Raw genomic sequence first — 23,028 nt, 5'->3', positions numbered from 1 at the left:
TACTATCGATGGTTTTCCTGATACTATCGAGCTAAGTATCTGTCGCTGTAATTTTATTCGCTGAAATCGATAAGCAAATTTAAATTTCTGTCGAAATTTGAATGAAGAATGAAGAAGAAAAGCCAAGTACAGCGGGGATGAAGTGCATCACTACATCCAAGTACAGCAATTAAGGTATATAATTTAAAAGTATTTAAAATTGTTTCTACCGATTCATACCCCATTCAAAGAGAGCACAAAGAGCCGAGTGGTGCGCGCCAAATATAAATTGTTTGAAAATGAGCGATAAGGATTTAAATGCAATACATTGGAGAGAGCGATTTGAGAGCGAAAGTTCAAAAACCCATTTGTTCTTAAATAAACCTTTGAAAATGAAGATGTCTGTCTGAATAACGGAAATCTTTCTTAGTTTTCTTACATGGCAACTACACAGGCATGCAATTGTCAGGGAGGCACCTGATGAGGAGACATGACATTTCTACATTATTTTTACATCGGTGTGTTAGCACGACAAGGTGCGTTCAAAGCCCGTTAAGACAACAATATTTTATAAATATACCCGTGTGTATAAAAAGATTTGAGCAAACAATAAGCTCATAAAATACATATGTTGTTTTTTGATGGCGATAATGAATGCAGTGAATGCACCTTGTTGTGCTACGAGAAGAACTGACAATCAGTACTATTGCCGCGGCTTAACTCAAGTTGCACATCTGCTTAAATAAGAGAGGGTTTAGTGGGTTAAGTTCGATTTTATCGATATCCACTGTTGATATGGCCGCTTGTCAAATTGCAAAATTCTGAATCTAAATTAAGAAAAATAATATAATAAAAAATCATCTATATTCTTACAATAAGAGAAGTACAATGTGGCCGCTTGTAATGGCTGTCCTCAGGCGCAATGCCGTTTACATAACTCTGCCCATTGCCGGCGTGGTGGGCTTTATCGGCTATAATCTGGAGAGCCTGCTGTCTGACAAATATACCCCATACAGTCGTAAGTGAACGTGCTGAAAGAACTTTCTAGTTGGTCTACAACGTATTTTGATTACCTTGCAGCCTCCATTCAGGAAGTTCGCTCCAAGCGCTTGTCCGAAGAGAGCCTCACAACGAACGCCGACAAACTGGAGAACCTCCGGCTGAGCGGTTCTGTCCTGGAGCGGAATCTTTCCCCTTCCCTGCAACCAAAGGCCTGAATTAAAAGTTATACTCTGTAGATATTAGATAAAATTAAAAAAATATTTAAAATCAATCTGTAACTAAAAAAAAATTTGTCACTGACGGACATCCCTTGCGGGGATCGAACCCGCGACCTTTGGATTAGAAGTCCAACGCGCTATCCTCTGCGCCAAAGGGACAGGTGGTGGACGCTGTGCCAATGACTCACTCGAACCCAGTGGAGTTTCGACAGCTGGAATCCCGATAAAATACCTCAAACCATCTTTAATTGCTTGATTATATATCCAATAATTAATTACCATACATTTGGAGTTCATGCTGAATGTTTTCATTCTGAGAGTAGAACGTTTGACTGTGTTGAAATGTTCCTTAGACCGAAATGAACCCATCGCCTCGGTGGCGCAGTTGGCAGCGCGTAAGTCTCATAATCTTAAGGTCGTGAGTTCGAGCCTCACCCGGGGCATGTAACTTTTTTTTGCCCTTGTTTTTATTTTCCTTTTTTTATTCAATATGGAATAAAGTATAGGTTTGATTTCTTCTTTTACATTTTCATTTTATTTTTAGAATATTTAGTAGACAGTAGCCGACTTTTAGGTTAACTTAATTAAGAGCTAATGGATCGAGGGGAATATCAATGTGGTTTACTTTCCCATGCGCTGAATGGACCACTCCTGCTGGCAGAGCGGACACCGGTTGTTCTGCTTGACCCACAGCGACATGCAGCAGTGGTGGAAGGAGTGGTTGCATTCGCCCCACACCACCACACAGTCTTGGCGTCCCATCACATCTCGCTTATTGTCCGCCTGGCAGCGCAGGCACGAGTCTGGAAGAGATCAGAGAAAGAGAGAGCAGGCATACGTTAGCAATTGACGACAATGAAGAGTCCCCGCTTACGGGTGTGGACTGGTCTTGAAGTGCACTTGGCACTTGGCAATGTCCGAGCCGCGTCAAATGCGACACCAGCGACATTGAGCGACAATTAGCCGATGCCTATGACGCAGGCTTCCCTCCATCACATTATGATGCAAAATTATCCACAAGCCCTTTCTATTTGCAGTATCTATCAGAACTATTTATAGGGTGCTAAGAACCCTAAAATCCCCCCAGGTTAATATTCCTCTCCTTCTATTACTTTCTTATGTAAAAGCAATAGTCTGAGGCTTATCAAAATTCATGTTAATATCGACAATTACCTCAAATGGCAGTCATTTGATATGCACGGTGAATCGCCTGAATCGCACTTCATTCAGAAAATATTCACACCAGAAACTGCCAAGTACTTTCATTCAACAAAAAGTGCAACGAAAATCATAATTCATCCAACCCATGGGGAGGCCATCGAGCCTTTCCCCGTTTTCGGTGGGTTTTCGTGGGAGAGGTCACTGACTCAGCGGCCCAAATTTGGGAACGCATCGGTTTTCAGTGCTGCCCAAAAACGGTTTCTCAGAACCGCTGCGAAATTTCGCCAAGTCAATGCAAAAATGGTTCAATCATTGCGTTTGTGTGTGTGTTTTGTGTGTGTGTGTGTGGATCGGGCATCACCTGAGCCGCTTGAGAGACCTGCAGGTGTTGGTGTTCACATTTCGAAATATGAGCGCGTTGGCAGAAACTTTACATACAAATCATTCGAAAAACGAGCTAAATGCGTCGTCGTCGTTGGACATGACGTGAGGCATCAAGTATACGCCGCTGTGGCTGCCGGTGCATCGCTGTATGCTGCTGACTGGGGCAGAAAGAAACCCACAAATATAATGCTCTGTCCAGTGGAGGAGTCGACTATCAGACACCCGCTACTCGGATTTGTTAATAACCAAAAAAAGGGGAATCCCCTTTGGGCACTTTAATGGTAATGATATTCAATATACATATGAGAAGTAAATCAGTTTTTAATGTGATGCCCGCCCATGCCAATACACCCCTTGTACACCGTGCAAACCGCGGATTAAGTACAAGGGAAATGTGATTACTTCGATGAGTCAAAGAATTATGTTATGTGGTGTGAAAAATTACCATTCGATTTCCCTGATTCATGTTTTTGCTTAATTCTGTATTTCTTTTGTTAGTTGTAATTGAAAACCGAACGACAACAGGAAATTGTTAACATATTTCCAAGAATTTCGCTTTTCTTTTTTTTTTTTGTTTTTTTTTTTGCACTGCAATGAAGTCAATAGCCGTTTGGGTGGGGGAGGAGGAGAAGCAGGGTGTTGTTGCTGTGGCTCTAATCGAGGCTTAAATGCGTTCTTTCAATAAATTCGCTTATGTGGGCGGTAATTTTGATGGGATGGACCTTTGAATGGGGTTACAGTAAAAGGTTCAAAAGCGGCTAATTGCGTCGTTCATTTCGGTTTTTCACATGATTCAAATTGAAACTCCGATTCACACTTATCCGAGGCTCTAGATACGCTTTTCACAGCAATTAGGCTATTTGTTAAAAGGAATAAAGATTATGGTTAATCTTTCGATCAAGAACTCTTTGAATATTTTTTTGGGGCCTTTAGAGGCTTCTGCAATAATCACGAGTACCCTCTGTCAGGGTATCCAAATTGTTAATTATATTTAGATTGATATTTAATAGTCAAAATTGGTTTATAATGTTCCATCAGGCCTTTTCACTCTGACCGCAAGTCGTACAAATTCCAGATCATTCTGTGAAAATGCGCCAAAGCCTGATAATATTGCTGGCGGTCCTGCTCCAAGCAGCGAGTGTGGGTAAGATCAACGCCAGATGGGATCCAGCCACTCAAGGCCCTTCTTGCAGGCCACCCGCCTGCTGAAGTTCACCAACGTCAAGTGCCAGGACCTGCCCACAACGGCGGGCTTCACCAGATACGAGTACTGTCGCCTGAAGGTGGTGCGGCGCAACCATGTGGAGCTCTCGCTGAAGGTCAGCCTGCTGCAGCCGCCTGTGCGCAACCTGACCACGCGACTGCAGTGCTTCCAGCGGCGCGACGGCTACCGCCCCTTCATGTACAACGTGCTCTTCGACTTCTGCAAGCTGATGGCCGCCACCAGCCGCGAGCTCTCCTTCGAGCGCTTCATCTTCGACACAGTCCGCAAGCACAGCAACTTCAACCACTCCTGTCCCTGGACGGAGGTGGGTTCTATTCTGGGGTCCGCTCAAAGTCAATGCTCATATATCTTTCCCTTTAGAACCACATGACTGTGGATAAGTTTGGCCTGGATCCCACGAAAATAAATTTGCCATTTCCTGCCGGTGTCTATCGCTTGGATTTCACCTTCTACGCATACGGCATACCACGCACATTGACACAAGTGTTTTTCGAGAAGATTGACTGAAAGACAGATCTTCAACCCAGATCCTAATAAACATATGTTTTCCAGTGTCTATTAAACTTGAACCGGTACTCGTACCTGTCTTTGCTTCCGTCAGAAGAAATATGAGTTACGCAAGAGGAAATTTCTCGAAAATAATCTAGGGCAAACATTTTACACATTACACTACTATACTCGTACATAAATACGAATAAATGGTACGATCGTTCAATCAAATATCAACGCTATTTTCAATTTACATACAGTGTGTACCCAAAGTTTGCTCATCGTTTTGTTGTGTTCCCTATTTAGTTATAAATGTGTGGCAATGTGCAAGTCAATCAAGGCAATAAATAATAATTACGATCGTCTAGATGGATCTACGATGGAATATTTTTAGAGGGCTCGCCTGTTCCAGGAACAGTGGAACAAAGTTGGGTCCAAAGAACGGGCAAAGTGGTGTAAATATTTCTAAGAAAAAAAACTATCCTTAATTTCACAGTTTATATATTCACGTACATAAATATATATTAAAAATGAATCATATAAATTCGTGGGAAACGCCCACAGTACAGGCAGGGACAAGAACCTCTACTGCGTCGTTGGAAATCTTCGGAATTGATTTATTCATTCGACTCTTTTCCAATTGCGATCGTTCAGATCGTAGTAGTAGGGCCTGCCTCCAGGGGGTGTGTCATGGGAATTGGTATTTATACTATAAGGAAGATACATACTATACTACGTATATGCAAAACGACAGCCAGACGACAGTTGAGCCCCAACACGGGTTAATTAGAAAATGTTTACTGTCAGATCACACGAAGCGCAGACAAACGAAACGTGACAATGACGCCGAACCCCAACCCCAACCCCAACCCCTAGCCCCCTTACCACCCAACCCCTGCTCAAGGGACTCTCAGGTGTAAGGCATTATTACACAATCAAATAACTGAAAAATACCTTCTCAAAGAGTCTGAGACTTTGGAGTACAAAGATTTTACGAAATAGAAGAGGGATAGGATGTTTTCCTTTGATTCTTGATGGTATTACCAGGAAATTCGCAGTCCAAGTAATCCATATACCCGACCACAGCTGTCGTCTGTCTGGTTAACCTGTTCGACGGTTATTGGTATATTCGGCCGATACATTCCGACAGTTTGTGGTTATTCATTCCTTAGTACGTTTAAATTCCAGTTTGCTGCACCTGACCAGACCGGACGCCGTCTGTGGATATATCTGTGGATAAGTGATTCGGATCTAATGAAGTCTGGCGCTGGGTATGCAAATGCCGTGCCTCTCAGGGCCGTCTGTGTCTGTGGAATGCAAGTGTAAGTTCAAGGTTAGCGGTTGCAACGGATGTCTGTCTGGGATCGGGAACTAAATTTAGCCTCGCAAGTTCTCGCCAGATCTCGCACATGTGACCAGATTTCTCGCGCCCCAATCGGCGCACGGCGTGCGGCAGGGGGGTGGTCGATGACACCCCAATGGCAATATCGAGTCGATAATTTGTATCTGTGTCTTATCTATCGCCCCTCGCGTCACATGTTTTCTTGGTCTTCTCTTTGGCCTGACGGGCGGGCAGTGCCTCGTTTCAAGTATCACGTTGCACGATTCGTTCTGGTTACTTATCTGCTGCTGCCCCCACCGTCGATCCCCTCTCTCCAGCACACAACTCGTTTTATCGTGTTCGGCTGTGGGGCTGTGTGGCTGTAACCGTCTCGCTTACGTGACGTCACGCACGGGGGCTTGTCGCCCCAGCAGCCGCCATCAGGCGGCCAACAAACAGCGAAACGAACGTGCCCCCTAAAACCAGCTGCGCTGCTCGCTCTTTGGCGCTGCTGCGCCAAGCGGGCGCTCTCTTAAATGCATGCATCCTCAGCCGTAGGCAGAGAAAGAGACCGAATCGATCTCTGTGATGGTGTCTGTGAGCCCAAGGTGCATTTCTTTAAGGTGGGGGTGCCTGCATCGGCGGCTGCATGGAAATGTACTCTGCTCGTGGAAATTTTAAAAGTGCGGGAGATTTTTTAGTTGACACCGTATTTCTGTGGAAAGTCGCACATGTGACCAAGATTGAGGTGTGAATGTTAGTAGGCAACTGTTAAAGTCACGCTCCACAATGGCGGGAAGTCGGGAGAAAGGACTGGGAACAAATTAACGAGCTGTAGATGATGGGGTAATACAATGGAAGTCTAAGTATTACAATACAAGTAGTTAACATGTGTAGATAATCCCCAATGTGATTCGATCATCCTAGAAGTGAGTGATCAGATATTTTATAATGATCAAAAGCACTTACTCTTTATGAGTATTAGCGGGAATGTTTCAAAGATTTAAACATATTTGAGCATTGATCGGAATGGCAACCCGTCTACCTTTTTTTTCTCATCAAAGATCTCTCAATATTTTCAAGGTTGTCCAAGTGCAGCTAACCCAGTGACCAACTTGGCCGCATCTGTCGCATCACGTGGAGATCTCGATCTCGATCTCGGGAACATTTCTGCAACGTTCGCTGTAAAATTGCGCAGATAACGAACGCCTCATACACCGATGCATTTTGTGGCTACTGGTAGTGGTAGAACCCTGCATACCCTTCATACCCTTCACCCAGACCATTCGCGAAGATCAGCGAACGAAGAAGAGAGACACAGACGGTGGAATTTGTACTGTGCAAACTTGAAGTATGTGCAATAGTATGGCGTCATCGATAGGACCCAGAAGAGAGGCGAAGAGAGTGAATCATGTGGCCGTTGCGGCGCCCCACAAAGTGAACGGAAAATTTTGTGATTGGTTGATTTTTTTGTTGTATTCTGCTTTTGAGTCGTTTCTTGAATGTTTTGGACTCCGTCCCCTCGGAATTCTGTGTGTGCGTGTCAGTGGTCTGGCCTGGTACATTTCCATAAAATTTTCCATTTGTCCTAAATATAGGATCCACCAACAGGCGCCTCCACCTCCAGGGGGGGACCACATTCGAGTGCATTGTCGTTTGTCGTGGGTAGCGAAAGTTGTTTCGCTTTCTGCAGCGATTCCTACCCGATCTCGTTGACCTTGGATAAATTTTTTTCTTTTGGCACGCTTTACATAAGCAGTGGAGCGCCAAAATGGTGGCATACAGGTGCACTTCAGAAGGAGAAAGGCCCAGCTAATATTCAGCTAATAACTGCTTGAAATTTCATGTTTCTCACTCGAAACTGAAGACATTCCAACGTTAAATTGCAAATTAAAGTCCGACCTATGGCAATACATTGTACGACTACTATTATATACGTTTTATTATAGCAAATCCCATCTGGTTGGAACTACTTTCCGGCTGTGCTCCCCAGGGAGCGCGTGACATGGGCCAGAATTTTTGATCCACGCCTCTTGATGCACTTGCACTTGCCCTGATCATCGCACCGCCTGTTGGCTGGGTTTGTTTGCTTTGTCTCGTTGCTAGCTGGAAGCGTGAAGGCGGCTGCCCATTTGGCATCTGGGAGGTAATGTCACTCGTAATGGCCGTGTAATAGCCCAGTTAACTGCAGCTCTAACTGCTGCCTGCCTGCCAGCCTTTTGTAATCGTAATACTCGTAATCCCTGTCCGCACGATAGTGTAATTTCATTTTAGAATTTATGGCATTACCTGTTTGCGTTTTTGTTGCTCTTTTAGGGTTTTAAACACATAAGAAAGATTTACTGGCACTACTAAACTCGTTTAAATACTAAAAAGTCAGAGCCTAGTAACAAAGAAGAGAAAAAAAAAGAAGAAAAGGAGCAAAAAAGTTACATGCCCCGGGTGAGGCTCGAACTCACGACCTTAAGATTATGAGACTTACGCGCTGCCAACTGCGCCACCGAGGCCATGTTCTTGACGTCGGCCAAGTGCCTACATGACACTAGGCCACGTGGCGTATGGCTGGAGTACTGGGACTGCATTTCGCATGGACTTTTTGTTGTTGCCCAGAACAATGATATGATATCGAAATTACTCGCCCTTCGCCGAACATTTTTGCACGTAAATCAAGGTTGTGGAATAATATTATTTCTCGCATATTCTTTCAATATTTGTGCATTAATTGTAAAATAAAAGGTTGCGTCGAAATGTTTTGTGTTTAATTGGGATTGCGTTGTGGAATATTGTCACAAACGATTGTTTTTTACAAATTGATTTGAATACTAGACTAAAGGATCAGAATGGATAATCTTTGTTTTTATATGGAATTTCTTTGGATGGAAAGGTATTTTACGAGCCTCGTGGTGCTTTCACAGCAGCATGTTAATTAATATACAGACTTCCAGACGGTTATACAACTCTGACCAAATCTGACCTAATACATGGTCCCCCCCCATCTATCGAATTCTTTTTTTACCATTTCAGGAATGTGCATATTCATGAGGCCGTTTAAAAATACATATCTTGTCTTGCTCGTAATCAATTAAAGCTACCGAAACCTGATGGAGACCGTGTTCGGATATTTCTATAGCTATTCGCAGACTGGATGTATGCTTGTGTGGGTCTAGTGGGTATGACTAATTAGTCAATGTTAGTCGGCGAACTACGTAGAGTTTAAGCTTGTTTTAACGTCAGAAACTTTGCAAATTTTCGCTGATCGACGGCGGGGAGTCGGCTTAACCTTGAATGAAGGGCACTGGTTTGCCATTTAGCCATAATTGCTGTTACCTGTACAATACACACGAATATAGGCAGACAATCGTACACGCACACTCTCTCACTCTACCTCTCTGTCTCTCTCTCTGAGAACAGGTCTCATGTGCACACGTGTTTGCTGTTGTACTAGGTAAGCACTTCCCATTGAAAAATCAGCCAACTCAAGAGCAGCAACAAAAGCAACAGCAATATATATAAATAGAAAGCAAAAGTCAAATTCTAATGATTAGTTAGTACAAAAGAGAAAAAGGCCGAAGGTTTTGATACACTTTTGCAGATCGATCGTTATTATAATTGCCATATTACCTCAAGAAGCATATGAAAGTACATATGTATGTGTGGCTCTCAACCGATCGCTCTTATGTATAAACGTTTGCATTGCAAACGTCTGTTTTGAGTCATCATACCCTCATGCAAAGTGAAAACAATGTTGCTCTGCCCAATAAGCTTTCTCGCTCTGAGCTTTCGGCTGGGGGCAGCGATCAGTTCAGATTTGGTCAATGACTGGAAAGTTTAAAGTACAGACGTGCATCGATTAGAGCACAGGAATTCTGCAAATCACAATGTTCGTCATGAATCTCTAATCGGCAAATGATATTGTAAAAGTTCTTCGGAGGTGGAATTTCCACTGATAGTGGATTTAGGTGAGTGTGTTGGGTAATAAATATTATTTTATTTATGGCGTATACAGTGGAAACTTGCGTTTATTTGTTCTCGTGTGCAATTTTCTCTGTATTAGTTCGGAGGCTCGTCTGGGTCTTGCCAAAAGCAACAACGTCACCAGTACTACATATGCATAGCTGTACATACATACATATGTACATGCCAAAGGCAAATCTACACATACATATATGTAGGTACTCTGCTGTGGGCGCGTGATGAGACACTAAGAGAGACAGAGAGAAAAGCGGGGCGGGTAAGAGGCGGCAGCCCACGGCATCACATGCTTAATTTTATTTTTCGTATTTAATTTATATGCTATTTTCTTTTGATATCTGTTCTTATTCTTCGTCTGAATGCTAATTTTAGCATTTTGGCACAAAAAGAGAGCCGGGGAGCATGAGAGCGTAAAGCAGATCACGAGAGCCGCCGCGTCACAGTGTGCGTGAAACTTTCCTCTCTGTGATGAGAGCGAGCGAAGAGGGAGAATATATTCGCGTCGTTTGGCGTATTGATGTGACTCCAACACCAATTAGATAAATAACCTTTTAATGGATTTTCGTAATTTATTTCAATTTGGTCGCAATTCGAAAGGATTGCCGGGCAGGGAGTTCTTTAATTAGCGTATGGAAAATTTTTACGCACACGCAAGACAATATTTATGTCTGTATTCTGGTCCATGAGCAGCATGGAGCGAAAAAGAGATATTTTCTGACGCAATAAATGCGCACTTGCATCAGCCAATTATAGCCACAAGTCCATACGTGCGCCTGCGCAGGCCTCGGCTTTGACTCTGCTCTGTCCATAGGCTGGATGCATTGGCAAGTTTTAAGAGCTGTCTTGGGGAATGCTTCCATTTTGCAAAAGTGCATCTTTCACTAGCTGGCTGCAATGCGAGCGTCATGCTCGAGAGAGCTCTTCCCCCCCTCTATCGCTGTTGTCAAGCGACCAAAGCGGCCACCGAACACCGACTCTCTTCTGGGTACGTGCAGCCGATGGGGGCTCGTCTCTTTGCCATTTAGATGTTGTTTCTGTTTTGTTGGTGGCGAGTGCGGTTTCTACTCTTCTGTTTTTGGCTGTGCTACGCTCTAAAAATAGCCAAAGAGGAAGTGTTCGAGTGAGCGACTGCTTTGGCAGCGATCTAAGAGGCAGGGTACAGTACAAGTACAGTAATTACGAGAAAGCTCTATGCTCCTTACGTCATGTATGGAACAGAACTGATATTGCTATCTAGTCGGAGATATGGTAGCGGTTTGCCTTGAATCACATTTTCAATAATCTCTGAAAGGGCACCACTAAACCCCCTTCCTTAAGTTCTGCACTTTTTCGTCCTCCAGTAGTTCCTGCATTGTTTCAAGAGAGTTCATTGCACTTACTTCAAATTCACGTTTCACAAGCTTTTTTGCAACCCCCTCTCTCTCTCTATCTTTCTCTCTCTTTTGCTCCGTCCCCTGTCAATCAAGTTTCGAATTGAAAACCAAAACTAAATCCAACGAATTGCAGAGGCTTTGTGCTAACGTTTGCTCGACTTCTGGCTGAGCGGAGGGGAACCTTGAGTCATGGCAAACGCAGATTCGATCAAATCTCCGCCGAGTCGAGGGCAAATACTGAACGCATGTTTTGCAGAATCGTGATTAAAAACTTGGCGATAATTGTTCGCTCCACTCTAGAGACAGGGGCACAGACCCGTGGGGGGGCCTAACCCCTTCTTTCGAGGGTAAAGCCAAGCTCAGAGGTCGAGAGTTTTATTTGAATCTTTGGTAAAATTTCATCAGTCATGGAAACTTTTGTATATCCCTGTCCGAATGTTTAGATCTGAGTGGCCTCTGTCTGCTTTTAGTATTCATATCTGTTTCTACAAATAAACACACTGATACTTGGAATTGGTGGCGGTCTCATTGGGCTTCATGTTTATGCCACGTTGTGAAATAGGGAAAGACGAGCCCCCGCTTTTGGAGGCGCGTTTGGCTTTTGCAGCGAAATAAATAAGGCAATTAAACAGCAGCCATGGCGTGAGTTCTGTAGAAATTATTCGTCTTGTATTTTTTCATCATCCATCACCATTGCGTCAGGCCCCCGAAAATCAGCAAAGGGACAAGAGTGAAATGCTCCTCAAGGCTTCCACAAATTTGCGCGAGCCTCAAAGTCAACTCAATAATATTCAATTGAAAATATGGGTGTAAATAAAAATCAATTGATAGCCACTCACACAAACACATCCGCCACAGCATCCAGTGGACCATGCATAACCATAACTGAACAGCGGCCAAAACAAATCAATAAAAATATAAACTAAACGGAATTTCATCACAGCGAACTGGGATTTATCCTATCTTTGATTTCCAACCTAAAATGGGAAAGTTTTAGCCATTGGAAAGCCACTGGAACTGCACCGATCTCATCCTTCCAAGCCCTTCACTACCAGAAAACCCCCTGGTCTGTGTGATAGCCTAGAGACCTCGCTTCCTTGTAGGGTATATGTACATGTTTTTGATGGTGCCACTGGGTCGCCGTTGGCGCTCTCTCTTTTATCCTAAAACTACTACGCCGAACGCCTAATCGCCCACCCAGCTTCCAAGACACAACAACAGTTATACACCTCCAAATAGGAGGCGTCCGTCCGACTCCCACAAGCGTAGAGACGGGGGACAGAGAGGCAGAGCCAAAGTCAAAACACGGGCGACCCCCATTCATTCATGCCTTCTTTTCGACCTTCGTTCCGCGGCTCACTCTCTGCAGTCTGCTGACTGTTCACCGCTCATTCTCTCACTCAAACGCTCGCTCACTCACACACGTGCAAAGAGAGAGAGAGAGAGAGAGACTCTCTGGCGGCCTGTTTTACCGTTGGGGAACAACACAGTGTGCACAAAAGCTCAAACGAGTTGTTGTTGTTGCTGCTGCTTCTGCTTCTGCGGAATCGGTGTGCGCTATATAAGCGTTGCGCATTCGAATCTCGTACTTCAGTGCCACACTAGTGGATACATTTAGTAGTTTGTTCAAAAGGTAATAATGGGCGCTCTCGTCTCCCGAGCAATTCGCTCAAAGATATAAACAGTGAAAACTATCAATTTTACAAACAACTGAAGACTGAATTTCGATTAAAATTTTAAAAATAAAAATTTAATTACCGATGTACCGAAAAGTGTAAACTCTTGTTAGTTAGTTATGTATTTCTGCCCAACCAGTTCCGGTCGGTCCGTAACCTTATCACGTTTTTACTTGGCGCGGTTCTCAAGAAATTTATGCAGAAAAAAAGCGAAAAATAAAATAAAACTACAACAGAGCGAAGCAGCAAGTCTCTGGTCTGTCTGGCGTCAAGAAAAATGTTTATTTTATTGGAAATTTATGCGCATTTTTTGCACACTACGTCAAATGCCAAAAAGAGAGGGGAAAAGGTTCCCATAAACCGTTCGAACAATTATACACTTTTACTGGACCTGCGTCGGATGGACTGGACTGAACTGGACGACACTTGTACACTTGTCTTTGCAGTCCCGAATTTTTGCCTGCAATACCACTTTACGTAATGTGTGATGGCTCTGTGCAAAAAAAAAAAAAAAACAAAAAACTAAAGAAAGAAAATGAAAAACGGAAAATGCTGTAAGACGACGCGAAAACCACCCAAATGATGTGCCAAGGGTAAAACTGCAAATTTGCTGAGAAGAAATGTCGAGAAAACTGTTGAGCGATGCGGGGCCAGAGGGAGAGTGCGGCGGCGACCGCGAATATTCTTAAATTTAGACCACAATTTCGACATGTGTGTGTGTGTGTGCACGCCCCAGTGGGGCGCTAGAAATTCCTTGCGAAAAACAAGATGAAATAAATACAATAACAAATGCGATATGCGAAATATTTCGGAAGCGCGCAAAAAGTGAAAACAAAGTCCAATGCGAAAAGTCATCCTTAAGTCGCACACGCCCAGAGTCTGAGTGTGGGCGATGTCTAATTTACTCGAAATTAATTATAATCTGCAACTAAATATGGAAATTGTCGGCAGTCTTTTGTTAATTTCAGCGCTGCTCAAGCAAAAAGTTTGCGTACTACCGAGTATTTTTGTCAGCACGAAAACGTTTTTTAAAAATAAAATGCCAAGAGATCATGACACAGCAACAACAACAACAACAGAAAAATCGCAACGTTGCACTGTTGACAAATGAGAGCAGTCAGTCACACCTGTGTGTGTGTGTGTGTGTGTGTGTGGCCCAAAGAGAACCGGGTTCATTCGGCACGTGAGTCGATTTGTAAGAGAGCGCGAGCCAGCCAGTCAAAGAGAGATTAGCTTTGAGCGCGGTTTAAGAGAGTGTCACAGCACGCTTTGCTCGAGCGTGTGTGTGTGCGTGTGCGAGCGTGTAAGTCAATGATTGGGGGGCTCGTGTTGGAAAAGATCAATCGGTTAGCTCTAGATAGCTAGGCCCCCGAAAACTAGATATCCGTCATGATTCACCCATACACACCCCACTCCACACAGCCCCAAATATAGACCTGATATAGTTTCAAGGTTAATGGGAATTTTCGGATCTGCAAATTATTATTTGTAATTGCGTTTCAGTCGGCGAACACACGACACACTACTATTATAAATGGCAATCATTGCAATTGAACTTTGCTTATCAAACTTTGTTCACCACGCCCCCGTGCCCCATTAGATTGCTAATCGTTATGTCATTTGCCGGTTGATATTCGCGCAGAATTCTGAAAAAAAAAAAAACAGAGAAAACAGTCAAAAACCACTGCCCACATTCCGCAAAGGCGGCGAAGGAGGAGGTAGTGAGAGGGCAGGGTTATGATTGAGCGGCGGAGCGTCCAGAGACGACGTCATGACGCCCACACAGAGTCGCTGCCAGCAGTCACATGACGCAGGAAAAGAGGGAAAAGCGGAAAAAAGAAAAACTAACGCCAAGAAAATGCTTGACAAAAACCAAACAAATGAAAATATTTCGCTTCTTTTTTTTTTGCGCGCGGTGCGCGTTCATTAATTAGCGGGTGGAAAGTTTTTTAAAATACATACATATACAGTTTCGTACACATCTACGAGTAGCCGCATGCCAAGAATAAAGATCATAAATAAATTCAGTGAAAGACAAAACGCTTACAGTGGGTGCCAAAAAGGAAAAGAGTACAACAAAATATCAACAAATACGTATTTTCGCGTCGGGGAAATATTTCACTGTTCCGATCCACTGTGCCAAGGACACTCGATTTCCCGTTGAAAGTGGAAAGTGGGTGTGTACTTGGAGCCCAAGGGGCGTGAATGCGCTATCAAAGAGCAAACACATGCATAAATTTCCTTTGATAAGAGCTCCAGACATCAGGGTAATTCCAGACAGTAAAAGTACAAGTACTAGTAGCTAATAATCACATCTACCTATCTACCTATCTATCTATCTACATATCTACAAGTACTGTATTCTAATTTGTGCATTCTTTCGCTATTTTTATTGTTTTACAGCAAAGACAAAGAGGATTACCATCCAGAAGAAGACACTGTTTACTAAAGCAAAAAGGAAAAAGGGAAAGCAAAACTAAGTCACAATACTAAGACTCCCCCCAGAAGGACGAGCGACTAGTTCAAGTTCAATCATACAGCTGATAAGATGAGCGGACGCGACAACCGAGGCGCCGGCGGCGGCGGTGGCGGTGGCGGTCACCAGCCCCTGAGCAGCGCCATGGGCAAACTCAAGGAGAAACTAACCAGAGCAGGTGTAAGTACTATTCTACGCATGAGATCAATGTTGATGTGACCCAAATGGGGGGTCAAGGCGAAACGCACACACAAAAATCGGTTGTTACATCCGTTGGAACATTAAGGGGGCTGTTTAAGCACCAGAATTGTAATGGAATACTGTACAACCCCAATCGGTATAAAAGATGACGAATCATTGGATTTGGTACATATTCATATACCTATTTTCCAAAATTTTCCATTTAAATTCTTCAGAACTTCAAGAACTTAATCGCGGGCTCTTAGAGATCCGTGAATAACGGATCCATACAATTCATTGTCATTAGAATTTAACAAAAAGTACTATATGGTATGGGAGTACAGCCATGGGACACCCGTTTCACAACTGAAAAAGAACAACATGGCATAGACACATGACCGATAAGGACCGATCGTACGTCCAATGCTAGATGGCTGAACTGAACCCCAAGATGAACCTTTGTGGTTCGGCTTTTAAGATGAGCATAATCGCAAATATATTTTGTGGACGATCTTGAAAATGTTTCGGATTGAAGCGGATTTGATTGGATGGGGGATTGGGTGTGGTGGGTTCGTTATAATTGCTGCCAAGCCGATGGCGATATTCATTAATTCGCGATTGTCTGCTGCGAACAGAGATTAATTTAATTCGAACGCTTAAATATTCTGCAGGACGACCAGGGCTATCATCGTGTGGAGAGCAATCTGTCCACATCGAATACGGCCACCAGTTTGGACACAATACTACCGGAGGATCCGTTTCTCTTCCCCCAAGCGGCGCCCCAGAGGCATCCACAGCCCCGACCACAGCAACAGCAACAGCAGCAGCAGCAGCGCCAGCAGCTGCGCCTGCTCGAGGACGAACCACCTCTGTCGTTTCGGCCACTGCTCGAGGACGACGACATCAACGAGCCACCCACACAGCCCTTTCAGCAACAGCAGCAGCGCACACCACTGCGGGCCAGCGGAAGCTTGGAGCTGACACCACTACCCCCACCACCCACGTCACAGGAGATACGCGAACATCGCGACCGACAGCAGCGCAGCGTGCCCGTGCCCGTGGAGGATCTGCAGAAGAGCAAGCAATCGCTGAAGGGCTCCCGCGTGTCCTTCGAGAAGAACAACGCCAGCAGCAAGCCACCCGCACAGGCGGAGAGCAGCGACGAGGACAGCTTTGAGGACAAGCGGATCGGGTTCCAGCAACAGAAGGCCACCAGCGTGGACCACAAGGGCATATTGAAGGACCTGAAGCACATTTTGGCCAACGACAATCGGCGCCAGTTCCAGGCCAAGAAGCACGTGTCGCTGGACGTGAAGGGAACTCGCTTCCTGCAGGACCTACTCAAGGAGTCGTCCTCGGAGGAGGAGTTCCACAAGACGCGCCGCGAGTTCCAGGGCCGCAAGCACCAGAGCCTCGATCCGCGTGTCACCTTCAAGCTAGACAAAGTATTACAGGGCTCCAGCACCGACAGCGACGAGGAGGGCGACGACCCCGAGCACAAGCGCCTCATCCACCGGCCCAAGGACATCACCAAGCCGCTCATTATCGACCTCAAGGATTTGGAGAGCGGAAGCGACGAGGACTTCCATACGTCGCGACAGCACTTCCAGCAGCAGCGCTCCATCAGCACAGATTCCCGCAAAAGGTGAGTCCCGGGGTCAAGGCATTATCTGGATCTGTCGCTAGGGGATCTATCAGTTCTGTTCTGCCAGCTGTCGAGCGGGTAATTCGAAAACGTGTGTTAGACGCCAGGGTAGGCATTAGGGGAACCCACACACAGAACAATGATATATAATAGATATAGCAAGGCAATATGGAAAATCGATAGTCTAAAGTGGAATGAAAAGTGAATGGTTTACTGAAGAATACAGTTAAAAATTGTTAAAAATATACAGAAATAAGCAGGGAACCTCAGATGAACCCCAAGACGTTGCCCGAAACTTAATGCGTAGCACGTTTATGTTCAGGCTAATTGAAGTGTCTGTCCGCTTAAGTGGAAGACGAATAGTATTTTGATAGTATAATGACGGTTAGTCACCTTCTAATCCAACATTGAAACGCAATTTCAGCCGTCGCCTGTACGAGATGGATGAAATGGGGAACAAGCGGGGCGAGAACATCCGTCATGCAGTGCCCTTTGTGCGCCAGATAACCGAAGATGGAAAACCCAAGCTGGAGGTCTACAGGCCCACCACGAATCCCATCTATATATGGACACAGGTAGGTCGAACACTACAGAGTCAGAGTGTGCAATGGCTATTACTGGTCTCAGTCCATCCATGAGACCTATCCCTATCCCCCGAGGACACACCGTGCGGCTATTGTCAGCTCGTTAAGCTTGTTGGCGCCGCCACGGGCTGGATATAGTTATGGATTATGAATGGGCATTAATGCCATCATAAAGCATTCTTTGAGCCAATTTAAAGCCCAAGAAGCAGCCGCAGCCCCAGATTGTGGGTCAGAGCGGGGCATGCGTGTCGAGAGCTATTTTCGCACGCCTTGAATTATAATTCGCTGGCGCTGGCACTCGCACTGCCGTTCACTTTAATTGAAATTAACGTATTTAGTTATGGCCAGACTAAAAATACTTGTATCTGATGGATCGTATTGGATACGAGTCGAATGCAATGCTCCCTTAGGGGCTAAGGGCCTCTCCTGTGTGTGGGTCCGGCAGTTGCACTTTGCTTCGTCCTCGCCAGAGACGTTTGCCACGCGTTCGCTCGCTGCCGCTGCCGGACTCCCGCGATTTCCAAGCCCAGGCCCAGACTCAAGCAGAAACAACAGCAGCTTCTTCGTGCCCGCTTTGGGGATGCTTATCAATCCGAGTGTCTCTCTCACACGTAAATAGCGTGATAAGATGCCGCGCTGCCACTAAAGGCATCGCGCATAATCGATTGAGTACGCTGCTGTGCAGCAGCAGTGCAGTCAATAAGTGATAAGCCGCAAAACTGCATCTACATAACCGTCTTTACATATATGTTTTCGTCGTTCATGTGTGCCTGCCCGCGCTTATGTATGTACGTGCCTAAGCCTAACAAATAGATCGCCAAACGGTTCGATTCTCCAAAAACTGCAACTGCAAAATGACAAGTTTCAGTTGAGTTTCGTCGGGCGAACGGCAAACGTGCTGAAAGCATTCAGGAGTGCAAGGCTTAAAGTGAAAGGCAGCCCCCAGCCGCAACCTTGTTTGCATTCGGATCGAAACAGATCTATCCATAAATCCGCTAAATACAAAGCACTGATCATGAAGATCTTGATGCGTGCGGACACCCATGTGTCCTTCGCCGTGCCCGTGGAGGAGCCCAAGGCCATTTGCACCTTCTCTCAGGTGGATTTCCATTGTCCTTGATCTCTATAGATCTTTGAAAGTGTTTGACTTTTAATTAAATATTATATTCCTTGTTGTTTTACAGGTCTTGGCTGCTATGAGCGTGTCTCTGGGCTCTCTCGTGGTGGGCTTTGTCAGCGCCTACACCTCCCCGGCCTTGGTGTCAATGACCAACAGAAATATAACTTCGTTTGAGGTCACTCCGCAAGCGGTAAGTAGCAAGTAGCAAGCAGAAAAATCCAGCAATCGAATCTCTGTGGGGGTATCAGAAATGTGGAATTTCTTCAAGTGAAAACAGCACAAGCAAGATGATGGCTTTGGCCTCGTTTTAAAAATGGTGTTGCCATTGGATTTGGTTCAGCAAGAATCTCCTTTCGATCCTTTCTGCTTTATCTGCTGCAAAATCTTCCACATTTTCCCAGAATACTATGTTCCCAATTGAATTCCCATTAAATTTCCTTCAATCGAATTTTCTTCTCAACTTGCAGGCCTCTTGGGTGGGCGGCATCATGCCCTTGGCTGGTCTAGCCGGCGGCATTGCTGGCGGACCCTTCATCGAGTATTTGGGCAGGCGCAACACCATCCTGGCCACGGCCATACCCTTCATTGTGTCCTCGCTGCTGATTGCCTGTGCCGTGAATGTGGCCATGGTGCTGGCAGGACGCTTCCTGGCTGGATTCTGTGTGGGCATCGCCTCGCTGTCGCTGCCCGTTTATCTGGGCGAGACGGTCCAGCCGGAGGTGCGCGGCACTCTCGGACTGCTGCCGACGGCCTTTGGTAATATTGGCATACTGTTGTGCTTTGTAGCCGGAACGTACATGGACTGGTCAATGCTGGCCTTCCTGGGGGCGGCATTGCCAGTGCCGTTTCTCATCCTGATGTTCCTCATCCCGGAGACGCCGCGCTGGTTTGTGAGCCGTGGTCGGGAGGAGAAGGCCCGCAAGGCACTCTCATGGCTGCGCGGCAAAGAGGCTGATGTGGAGCCGGAGCTGAAGGGACTGATGCGGTCGCAGGCCGACGCCGATCGCCAGGCCACCCAGAACAAGATGATGGAGCTGCTGAAGCGCAACAACCTGAAGCCGTTGTCCATCTCCCTGGGTCTGATGTTCTTCCAGCAGCTGAGCGGTATCAATGCCGTCATCTTCTACACTGTGTCCATTTTCAAGGATGCCGGCTCGACCATCGACGGCAATCTCTGCACCATCATTGTGGGTATCGTCAATTTCATGGCCACCTTCATAGCCACCCTCCTGATTGATCGCGCCGGACGCAAGGTGAGTTCCGAATGGCCAAAGCCTCGAGATTATTGTCCCTCTTTACTGACGCTTCCCGTTTTCTGGCAGATCCTGCTGTACGTGTCCAACATAGCCATGACCATCACCCTGTTTGTGCTGGGCGGCTTCTTCTACTGCAAGTCGCATGGACAAGACGTGAGCCAGCTGGGTTGGCTGCCGCTGAGCTGTTTCGTCATCTACATTCTGGGCTTCTCGCTGGGCTTCGGCCCCATTCCCTGGCTGATGATGGGCGAAATTCTGCCGTCGAAGATTCGTGGCTCAGCTGCCTCTGTGGCCACCGCCTTCAACTGGTCCTGCACTTTCGTGGTGACCAAGACGTTCCAGGATATGATTGGTGAGTAGCCAAAAAGAGAGAGTCCCAAAAGAAGAGGTTGCTAATGAATGTTCCTTGTTCCTCTTTAGATTTCATGGGCGCCCATGGAGCCTTCTGGCTGTTTGGATCCATCTGCTTCATTGGCCTGTTCTTTGTAATATTGTACGTGCCCGAGACGCAGGGCAAGACGCTGGAGGATATCGAGCGCAAGATGATGGGCCGCGTGCGCCGCATGTCGTCGGTGGCGAACATGAAGCCGTTGGCCTTCAACATGTAATCATGTGGAGTCGAGAGTCCACACAGTCCATGGCCATAATCAAGGATCTGAATGCGATCAAACCAAATATTAGACTAGTGCCTTTAGTGCTTAAGTTGTGTAACAGCGCAATGGATAGAAGTAGGAGAACCCGGTCAGGCGACACCAAGACGAGGACGAGAAGGATTTGGGGCCTGATATTGTTAGTCCTAGCTATCGTGTAATGCTTAGCAAAAGAATTTCCTTTCTACACACATAATTGTTACTATTATTTATAGCCATTAAGTGCATAGTTTTATTATGTATGTAAATTATGATGATTTTAGCCACTAGTTTTTTTGTTGATAGATATCTGGCGAGGATGATTGCTCCCAGACCAACCACAGATCGATCAGCTTTAATTTATCGGTGTAAAAAATGACATAAACACGTAGATCTAAATCTAAGGACACACAAAACCCCCCCGACACAATCTCCCTTACAAAATACACCAATTGGCTATATATATATATATACAAATATCGAATATATAATTGTATACTGTACCTAAGTCCTAAGCGTATCTATATTTAAAAACTAATTTAAAATACAATCAAACCAAATTGAAGTGCATTTTCTCCTGATGTTGCTGCTGCTGCTGCTGGAATTTCCCTAGCCAGTCAGTCACGCCCCTCTCTGGGTCAAGTGGAAACCGAAGCCAAATGCACAAACTACCATACGACCTTCAGGGTGCAGTTTACAGTTGGAACAATGTCAGCGCCTCAAAATACGTGAGTTTCATTGGAAATATGCCCCGCCAGAGTCTAGGCTAAATACAGCCAAACGGATGGCCATTCCAGATGCACATGAACTGCAAAAATAGAAACGCATTTACGTCCGCCCCGTCCAGTGGCACTGGAAACAGCATTTCGTATTGTATAATTGACAATTGCATTTAATATTTGTAGAGACATTTGGCTGCTGACGCTGCAACGGAGTGATAGTGATGCAGATAAGGCAGAGCATTACATGGGCCTCGGTTCGATTCGGGGTTCGTTCCTTATCGGATTCCCATTAGTACAGGGACTGAAAGCGGTGCATTCGCCCGATGCCTGACTGATTCTAGACAGATCTAGAATTTGTTGCCTCAATTCGAATCTCTGATTGCCTGTGTAATCTGTTGTTTAATTTGCCTGGATTGAACTGGTAATGGGGGCAGTCACGCACAATGGAGTTGCTCTACAATCCCTAACGATTTAGTATACAATTTAATATCTATTGCAGCATCTACCCACACCCGGAGTGGAGTCAAGCTTGAGGGCAAGTTACAATTCAATACAGAGTGGAGTTTAAGATGGGTGGAACTATGAAGCCTGTACAGGGATACCACTGACCTCCACTCCAAGCAACAGCTCGAGCCAGTTGGAAATGATAGAATGAATAGGATCATAGAAGGTTATCCAAGATGGACACATGTACACATCTTGATACCAATCATTTCCCTTGGCAATAGCTTCAAGTGGAATCTTGTTACTCATTCCATCAGTCATTCCTTTCCCTTTGTTTCATTGGCTCTTTGGTTTCAACCGAATCTGCTGTATTCACTGATCGCCTTGACTTTTCGAGATGTGGTGAGCTGTGTACATATTCATTACTTGTACTTACCCATTACTTGCACACGACAAATCGCGCAAATGTCGCACTCCACATCCCAGCTCCACATAGCCACCGCGTTCCATTTTTTCAGGGTGAACATATTCTCCGGTTTGTTGGTGTCGCTGTCATCCGTGGGTCGGTCCATTGAGCTCTCTGGGTCGTCGGCCATGTTTGGCGAGTCAATCACCTCGTTGAAATTGAAAATTAATTGAATCGTATTAATTGAAAATTACAAACAAAACAAACAATTATTGCAAGGAGACATCGATAAAGTCGATAAAATAGACCCGTCTGAACCTCAGAAATATACCTAAGTATACCGTCTCATTTAAAAAATATACCGTAAATATACTGACAAATTCAAGTTCTATTTTACATATTCCTCGTTTTTGATTTTCCGTGGAATATTCTCAGCTATATTGAACATTTAGCCATGCCCACATAATTTTATACGATTAATAAATCAATTTTCTACTTGGCTGGTTTATTTCAAACACTTGCTTTTATTGCCTTTTACGTAAAAAGAGGTTTTAGCGAAAATGGTCTGTCAACCAGTTCAAGTTCGGTTATCGATACTATCGACTGGATACAAGTGGTGCGCGCCAAATAGAAATTGTTTGAAAGTTAATGAGCGAAAAGGATTTAAATGCAATCTATTTTTTCTAAAACATCTCTGTCACTGCGACGTTAAATTGATATTCACGACTTGCACTTAAGTCTGCGCTTTGCCATGTATTAAATGACC

The 23,028-nt window shown here is 45.1% G+C and overlaps 4 protein-coding genes and 3 non-coding genes across 9 annotated transcripts; 4 read left to right on the top strand and 3 right to left on the bottom strand.

Moving 5' to 3' along the window:
• The first annotated feature begins 758 nt into the window (after positions 1-758).
• On the top strand, positions 759-1,252 carry LOC108160033 (small integral membrane protein 12-A). The gene is made up of 2 exons (XM_017293773.2): positions 759-997; positions 1,060-1,252. Exons 1-2 carry the CDS (start codon positions 868-870, stop codon positions 1,194-1,196), a joined length of 267 nt encoding a protein of 88 aa, XP_017149262.1. The 5' UTR covers positions 759-867; the 3' UTR covers positions 1,197-1,252.
• A 33-nt stretch (positions 1,253-1,285) lies between these two features.
• Positions 1,286-1,358, bottom strand: Trnar-ucu. The gene has a single exon. It is a non-coding gene; the product is annotated as a tRNA-Arg (tRNA).
• A 211-nt stretch (positions 1,359-1,569) lies between these two features.
• On the top strand, positions 1,570-1,642 carry Trnam-cau. The gene has a single exon. It is a non-coding gene; the product is annotated as a tRNA-Met (tRNA).
• A 69-nt stretch (positions 1,643-1,711) lies between these two features.
• Positions 1,712-22,452, bottom strand: LOC108160032 (RING-box protein 2). 2 transcript variants are annotated; one of them, XM_017293771.2, is made up of 2 exons: positions 22,293-22,452; positions 1,712-2,002 (listed from the first exon to the last, which is right to left on the bottom strand). In XM_017293771.2, exons 1-2 carry the CDS (start codon positions 22,450-22,452, stop codon positions 1,821-1,823), a joined length of 342 nt encoding a protein of 113 aa, XP_017149260.1. In that variant the 3' UTR covers positions 1,712-1,820. The 2 variants fall into 2 exon arrangements, with proteins under 2 accessions (XP_017149260.1, XP_033246925.1); XM_033391034.1 differs by lacking the exon at positions 22,293-22,452 and adding an exon at positions 22,022-22,269 and having other exon boundaries at positions 1,918-2,002.
• Positions 3,884-4,476, top strand: LOC108160034. Its single transcript, XM_017293775.2, has 2 exons — positions 3,884-4,273; positions 4,330-4,476. Exons 1-2 carry the CDS (start codon positions 3,905-3,907, stop codon positions 4,474-4,476), a joined length of 516 nt encoding a protein of 171 aa, XP_017149264.1. The 5' UTR covers positions 3,884-3,904.
• On the bottom strand, positions 8,214-8,286 carry Trnam-cau. The gene has a single exon. It is a non-coding gene; the product is annotated as a tRNA-Met (tRNA).
• LOC108160030 (facilitated trehalose transporter Tret1) lies at positions 12,671-21,198 on the top strand. 2 transcript variants are annotated; one of them, XM_017293769.2, is made up of 8 exons: positions 12,671-12,757; positions 15,204-15,456; positions 16,128-17,101; positions 17,526-17,676; positions 18,870-18,995; positions 19,273-20,058; positions 20,128-20,413; positions 20,482-21,198. In XM_017293769.2, exons 2-8 carry the CDS (start codon positions 15,349-15,351, stop codon positions 20,667-20,669), a joined length of 2,619 nt encoding a protein of 872 aa, XP_017149258.1. In that variant the 5' UTR covers positions 12,671-12,757; positions 15,204-15,348; the 3' UTR covers positions 20,670-21,198. The 2 variants fall into 2 exon arrangements, with proteins under 2 accessions (XP_017149258.1, XP_017149259.1); XM_017293770.2 differs by lacking the exons at positions 12,671-12,757; positions 15,204-15,456; positions 16,128-17,101; positions 17,526-17,676 and adding an exon at positions 18,544-18,784.
• Positions 22,453-23,028: the final 576 nt, after the last annotated feature.

Source organism: Drosophila miranda, chromosome 3 (genome assembly GCF_003369915.1).
Source record: "Drosophila miranda strain MSH22 chromosome 3, D.miranda_PacBio2.1, whole genome shotgun sequence".
NCBI classification, from domain to species: domain Eukaryota; kingdom Metazoa; phylum Arthropoda; class Insecta; order Diptera; family Drosophilidae; genus Drosophila; species Drosophila miranda.
The sequence above is the reverse complement of the archived record's forward strand: the minus strand, read 5'-3'. Positions and strand labels throughout refer to the sequence as shown.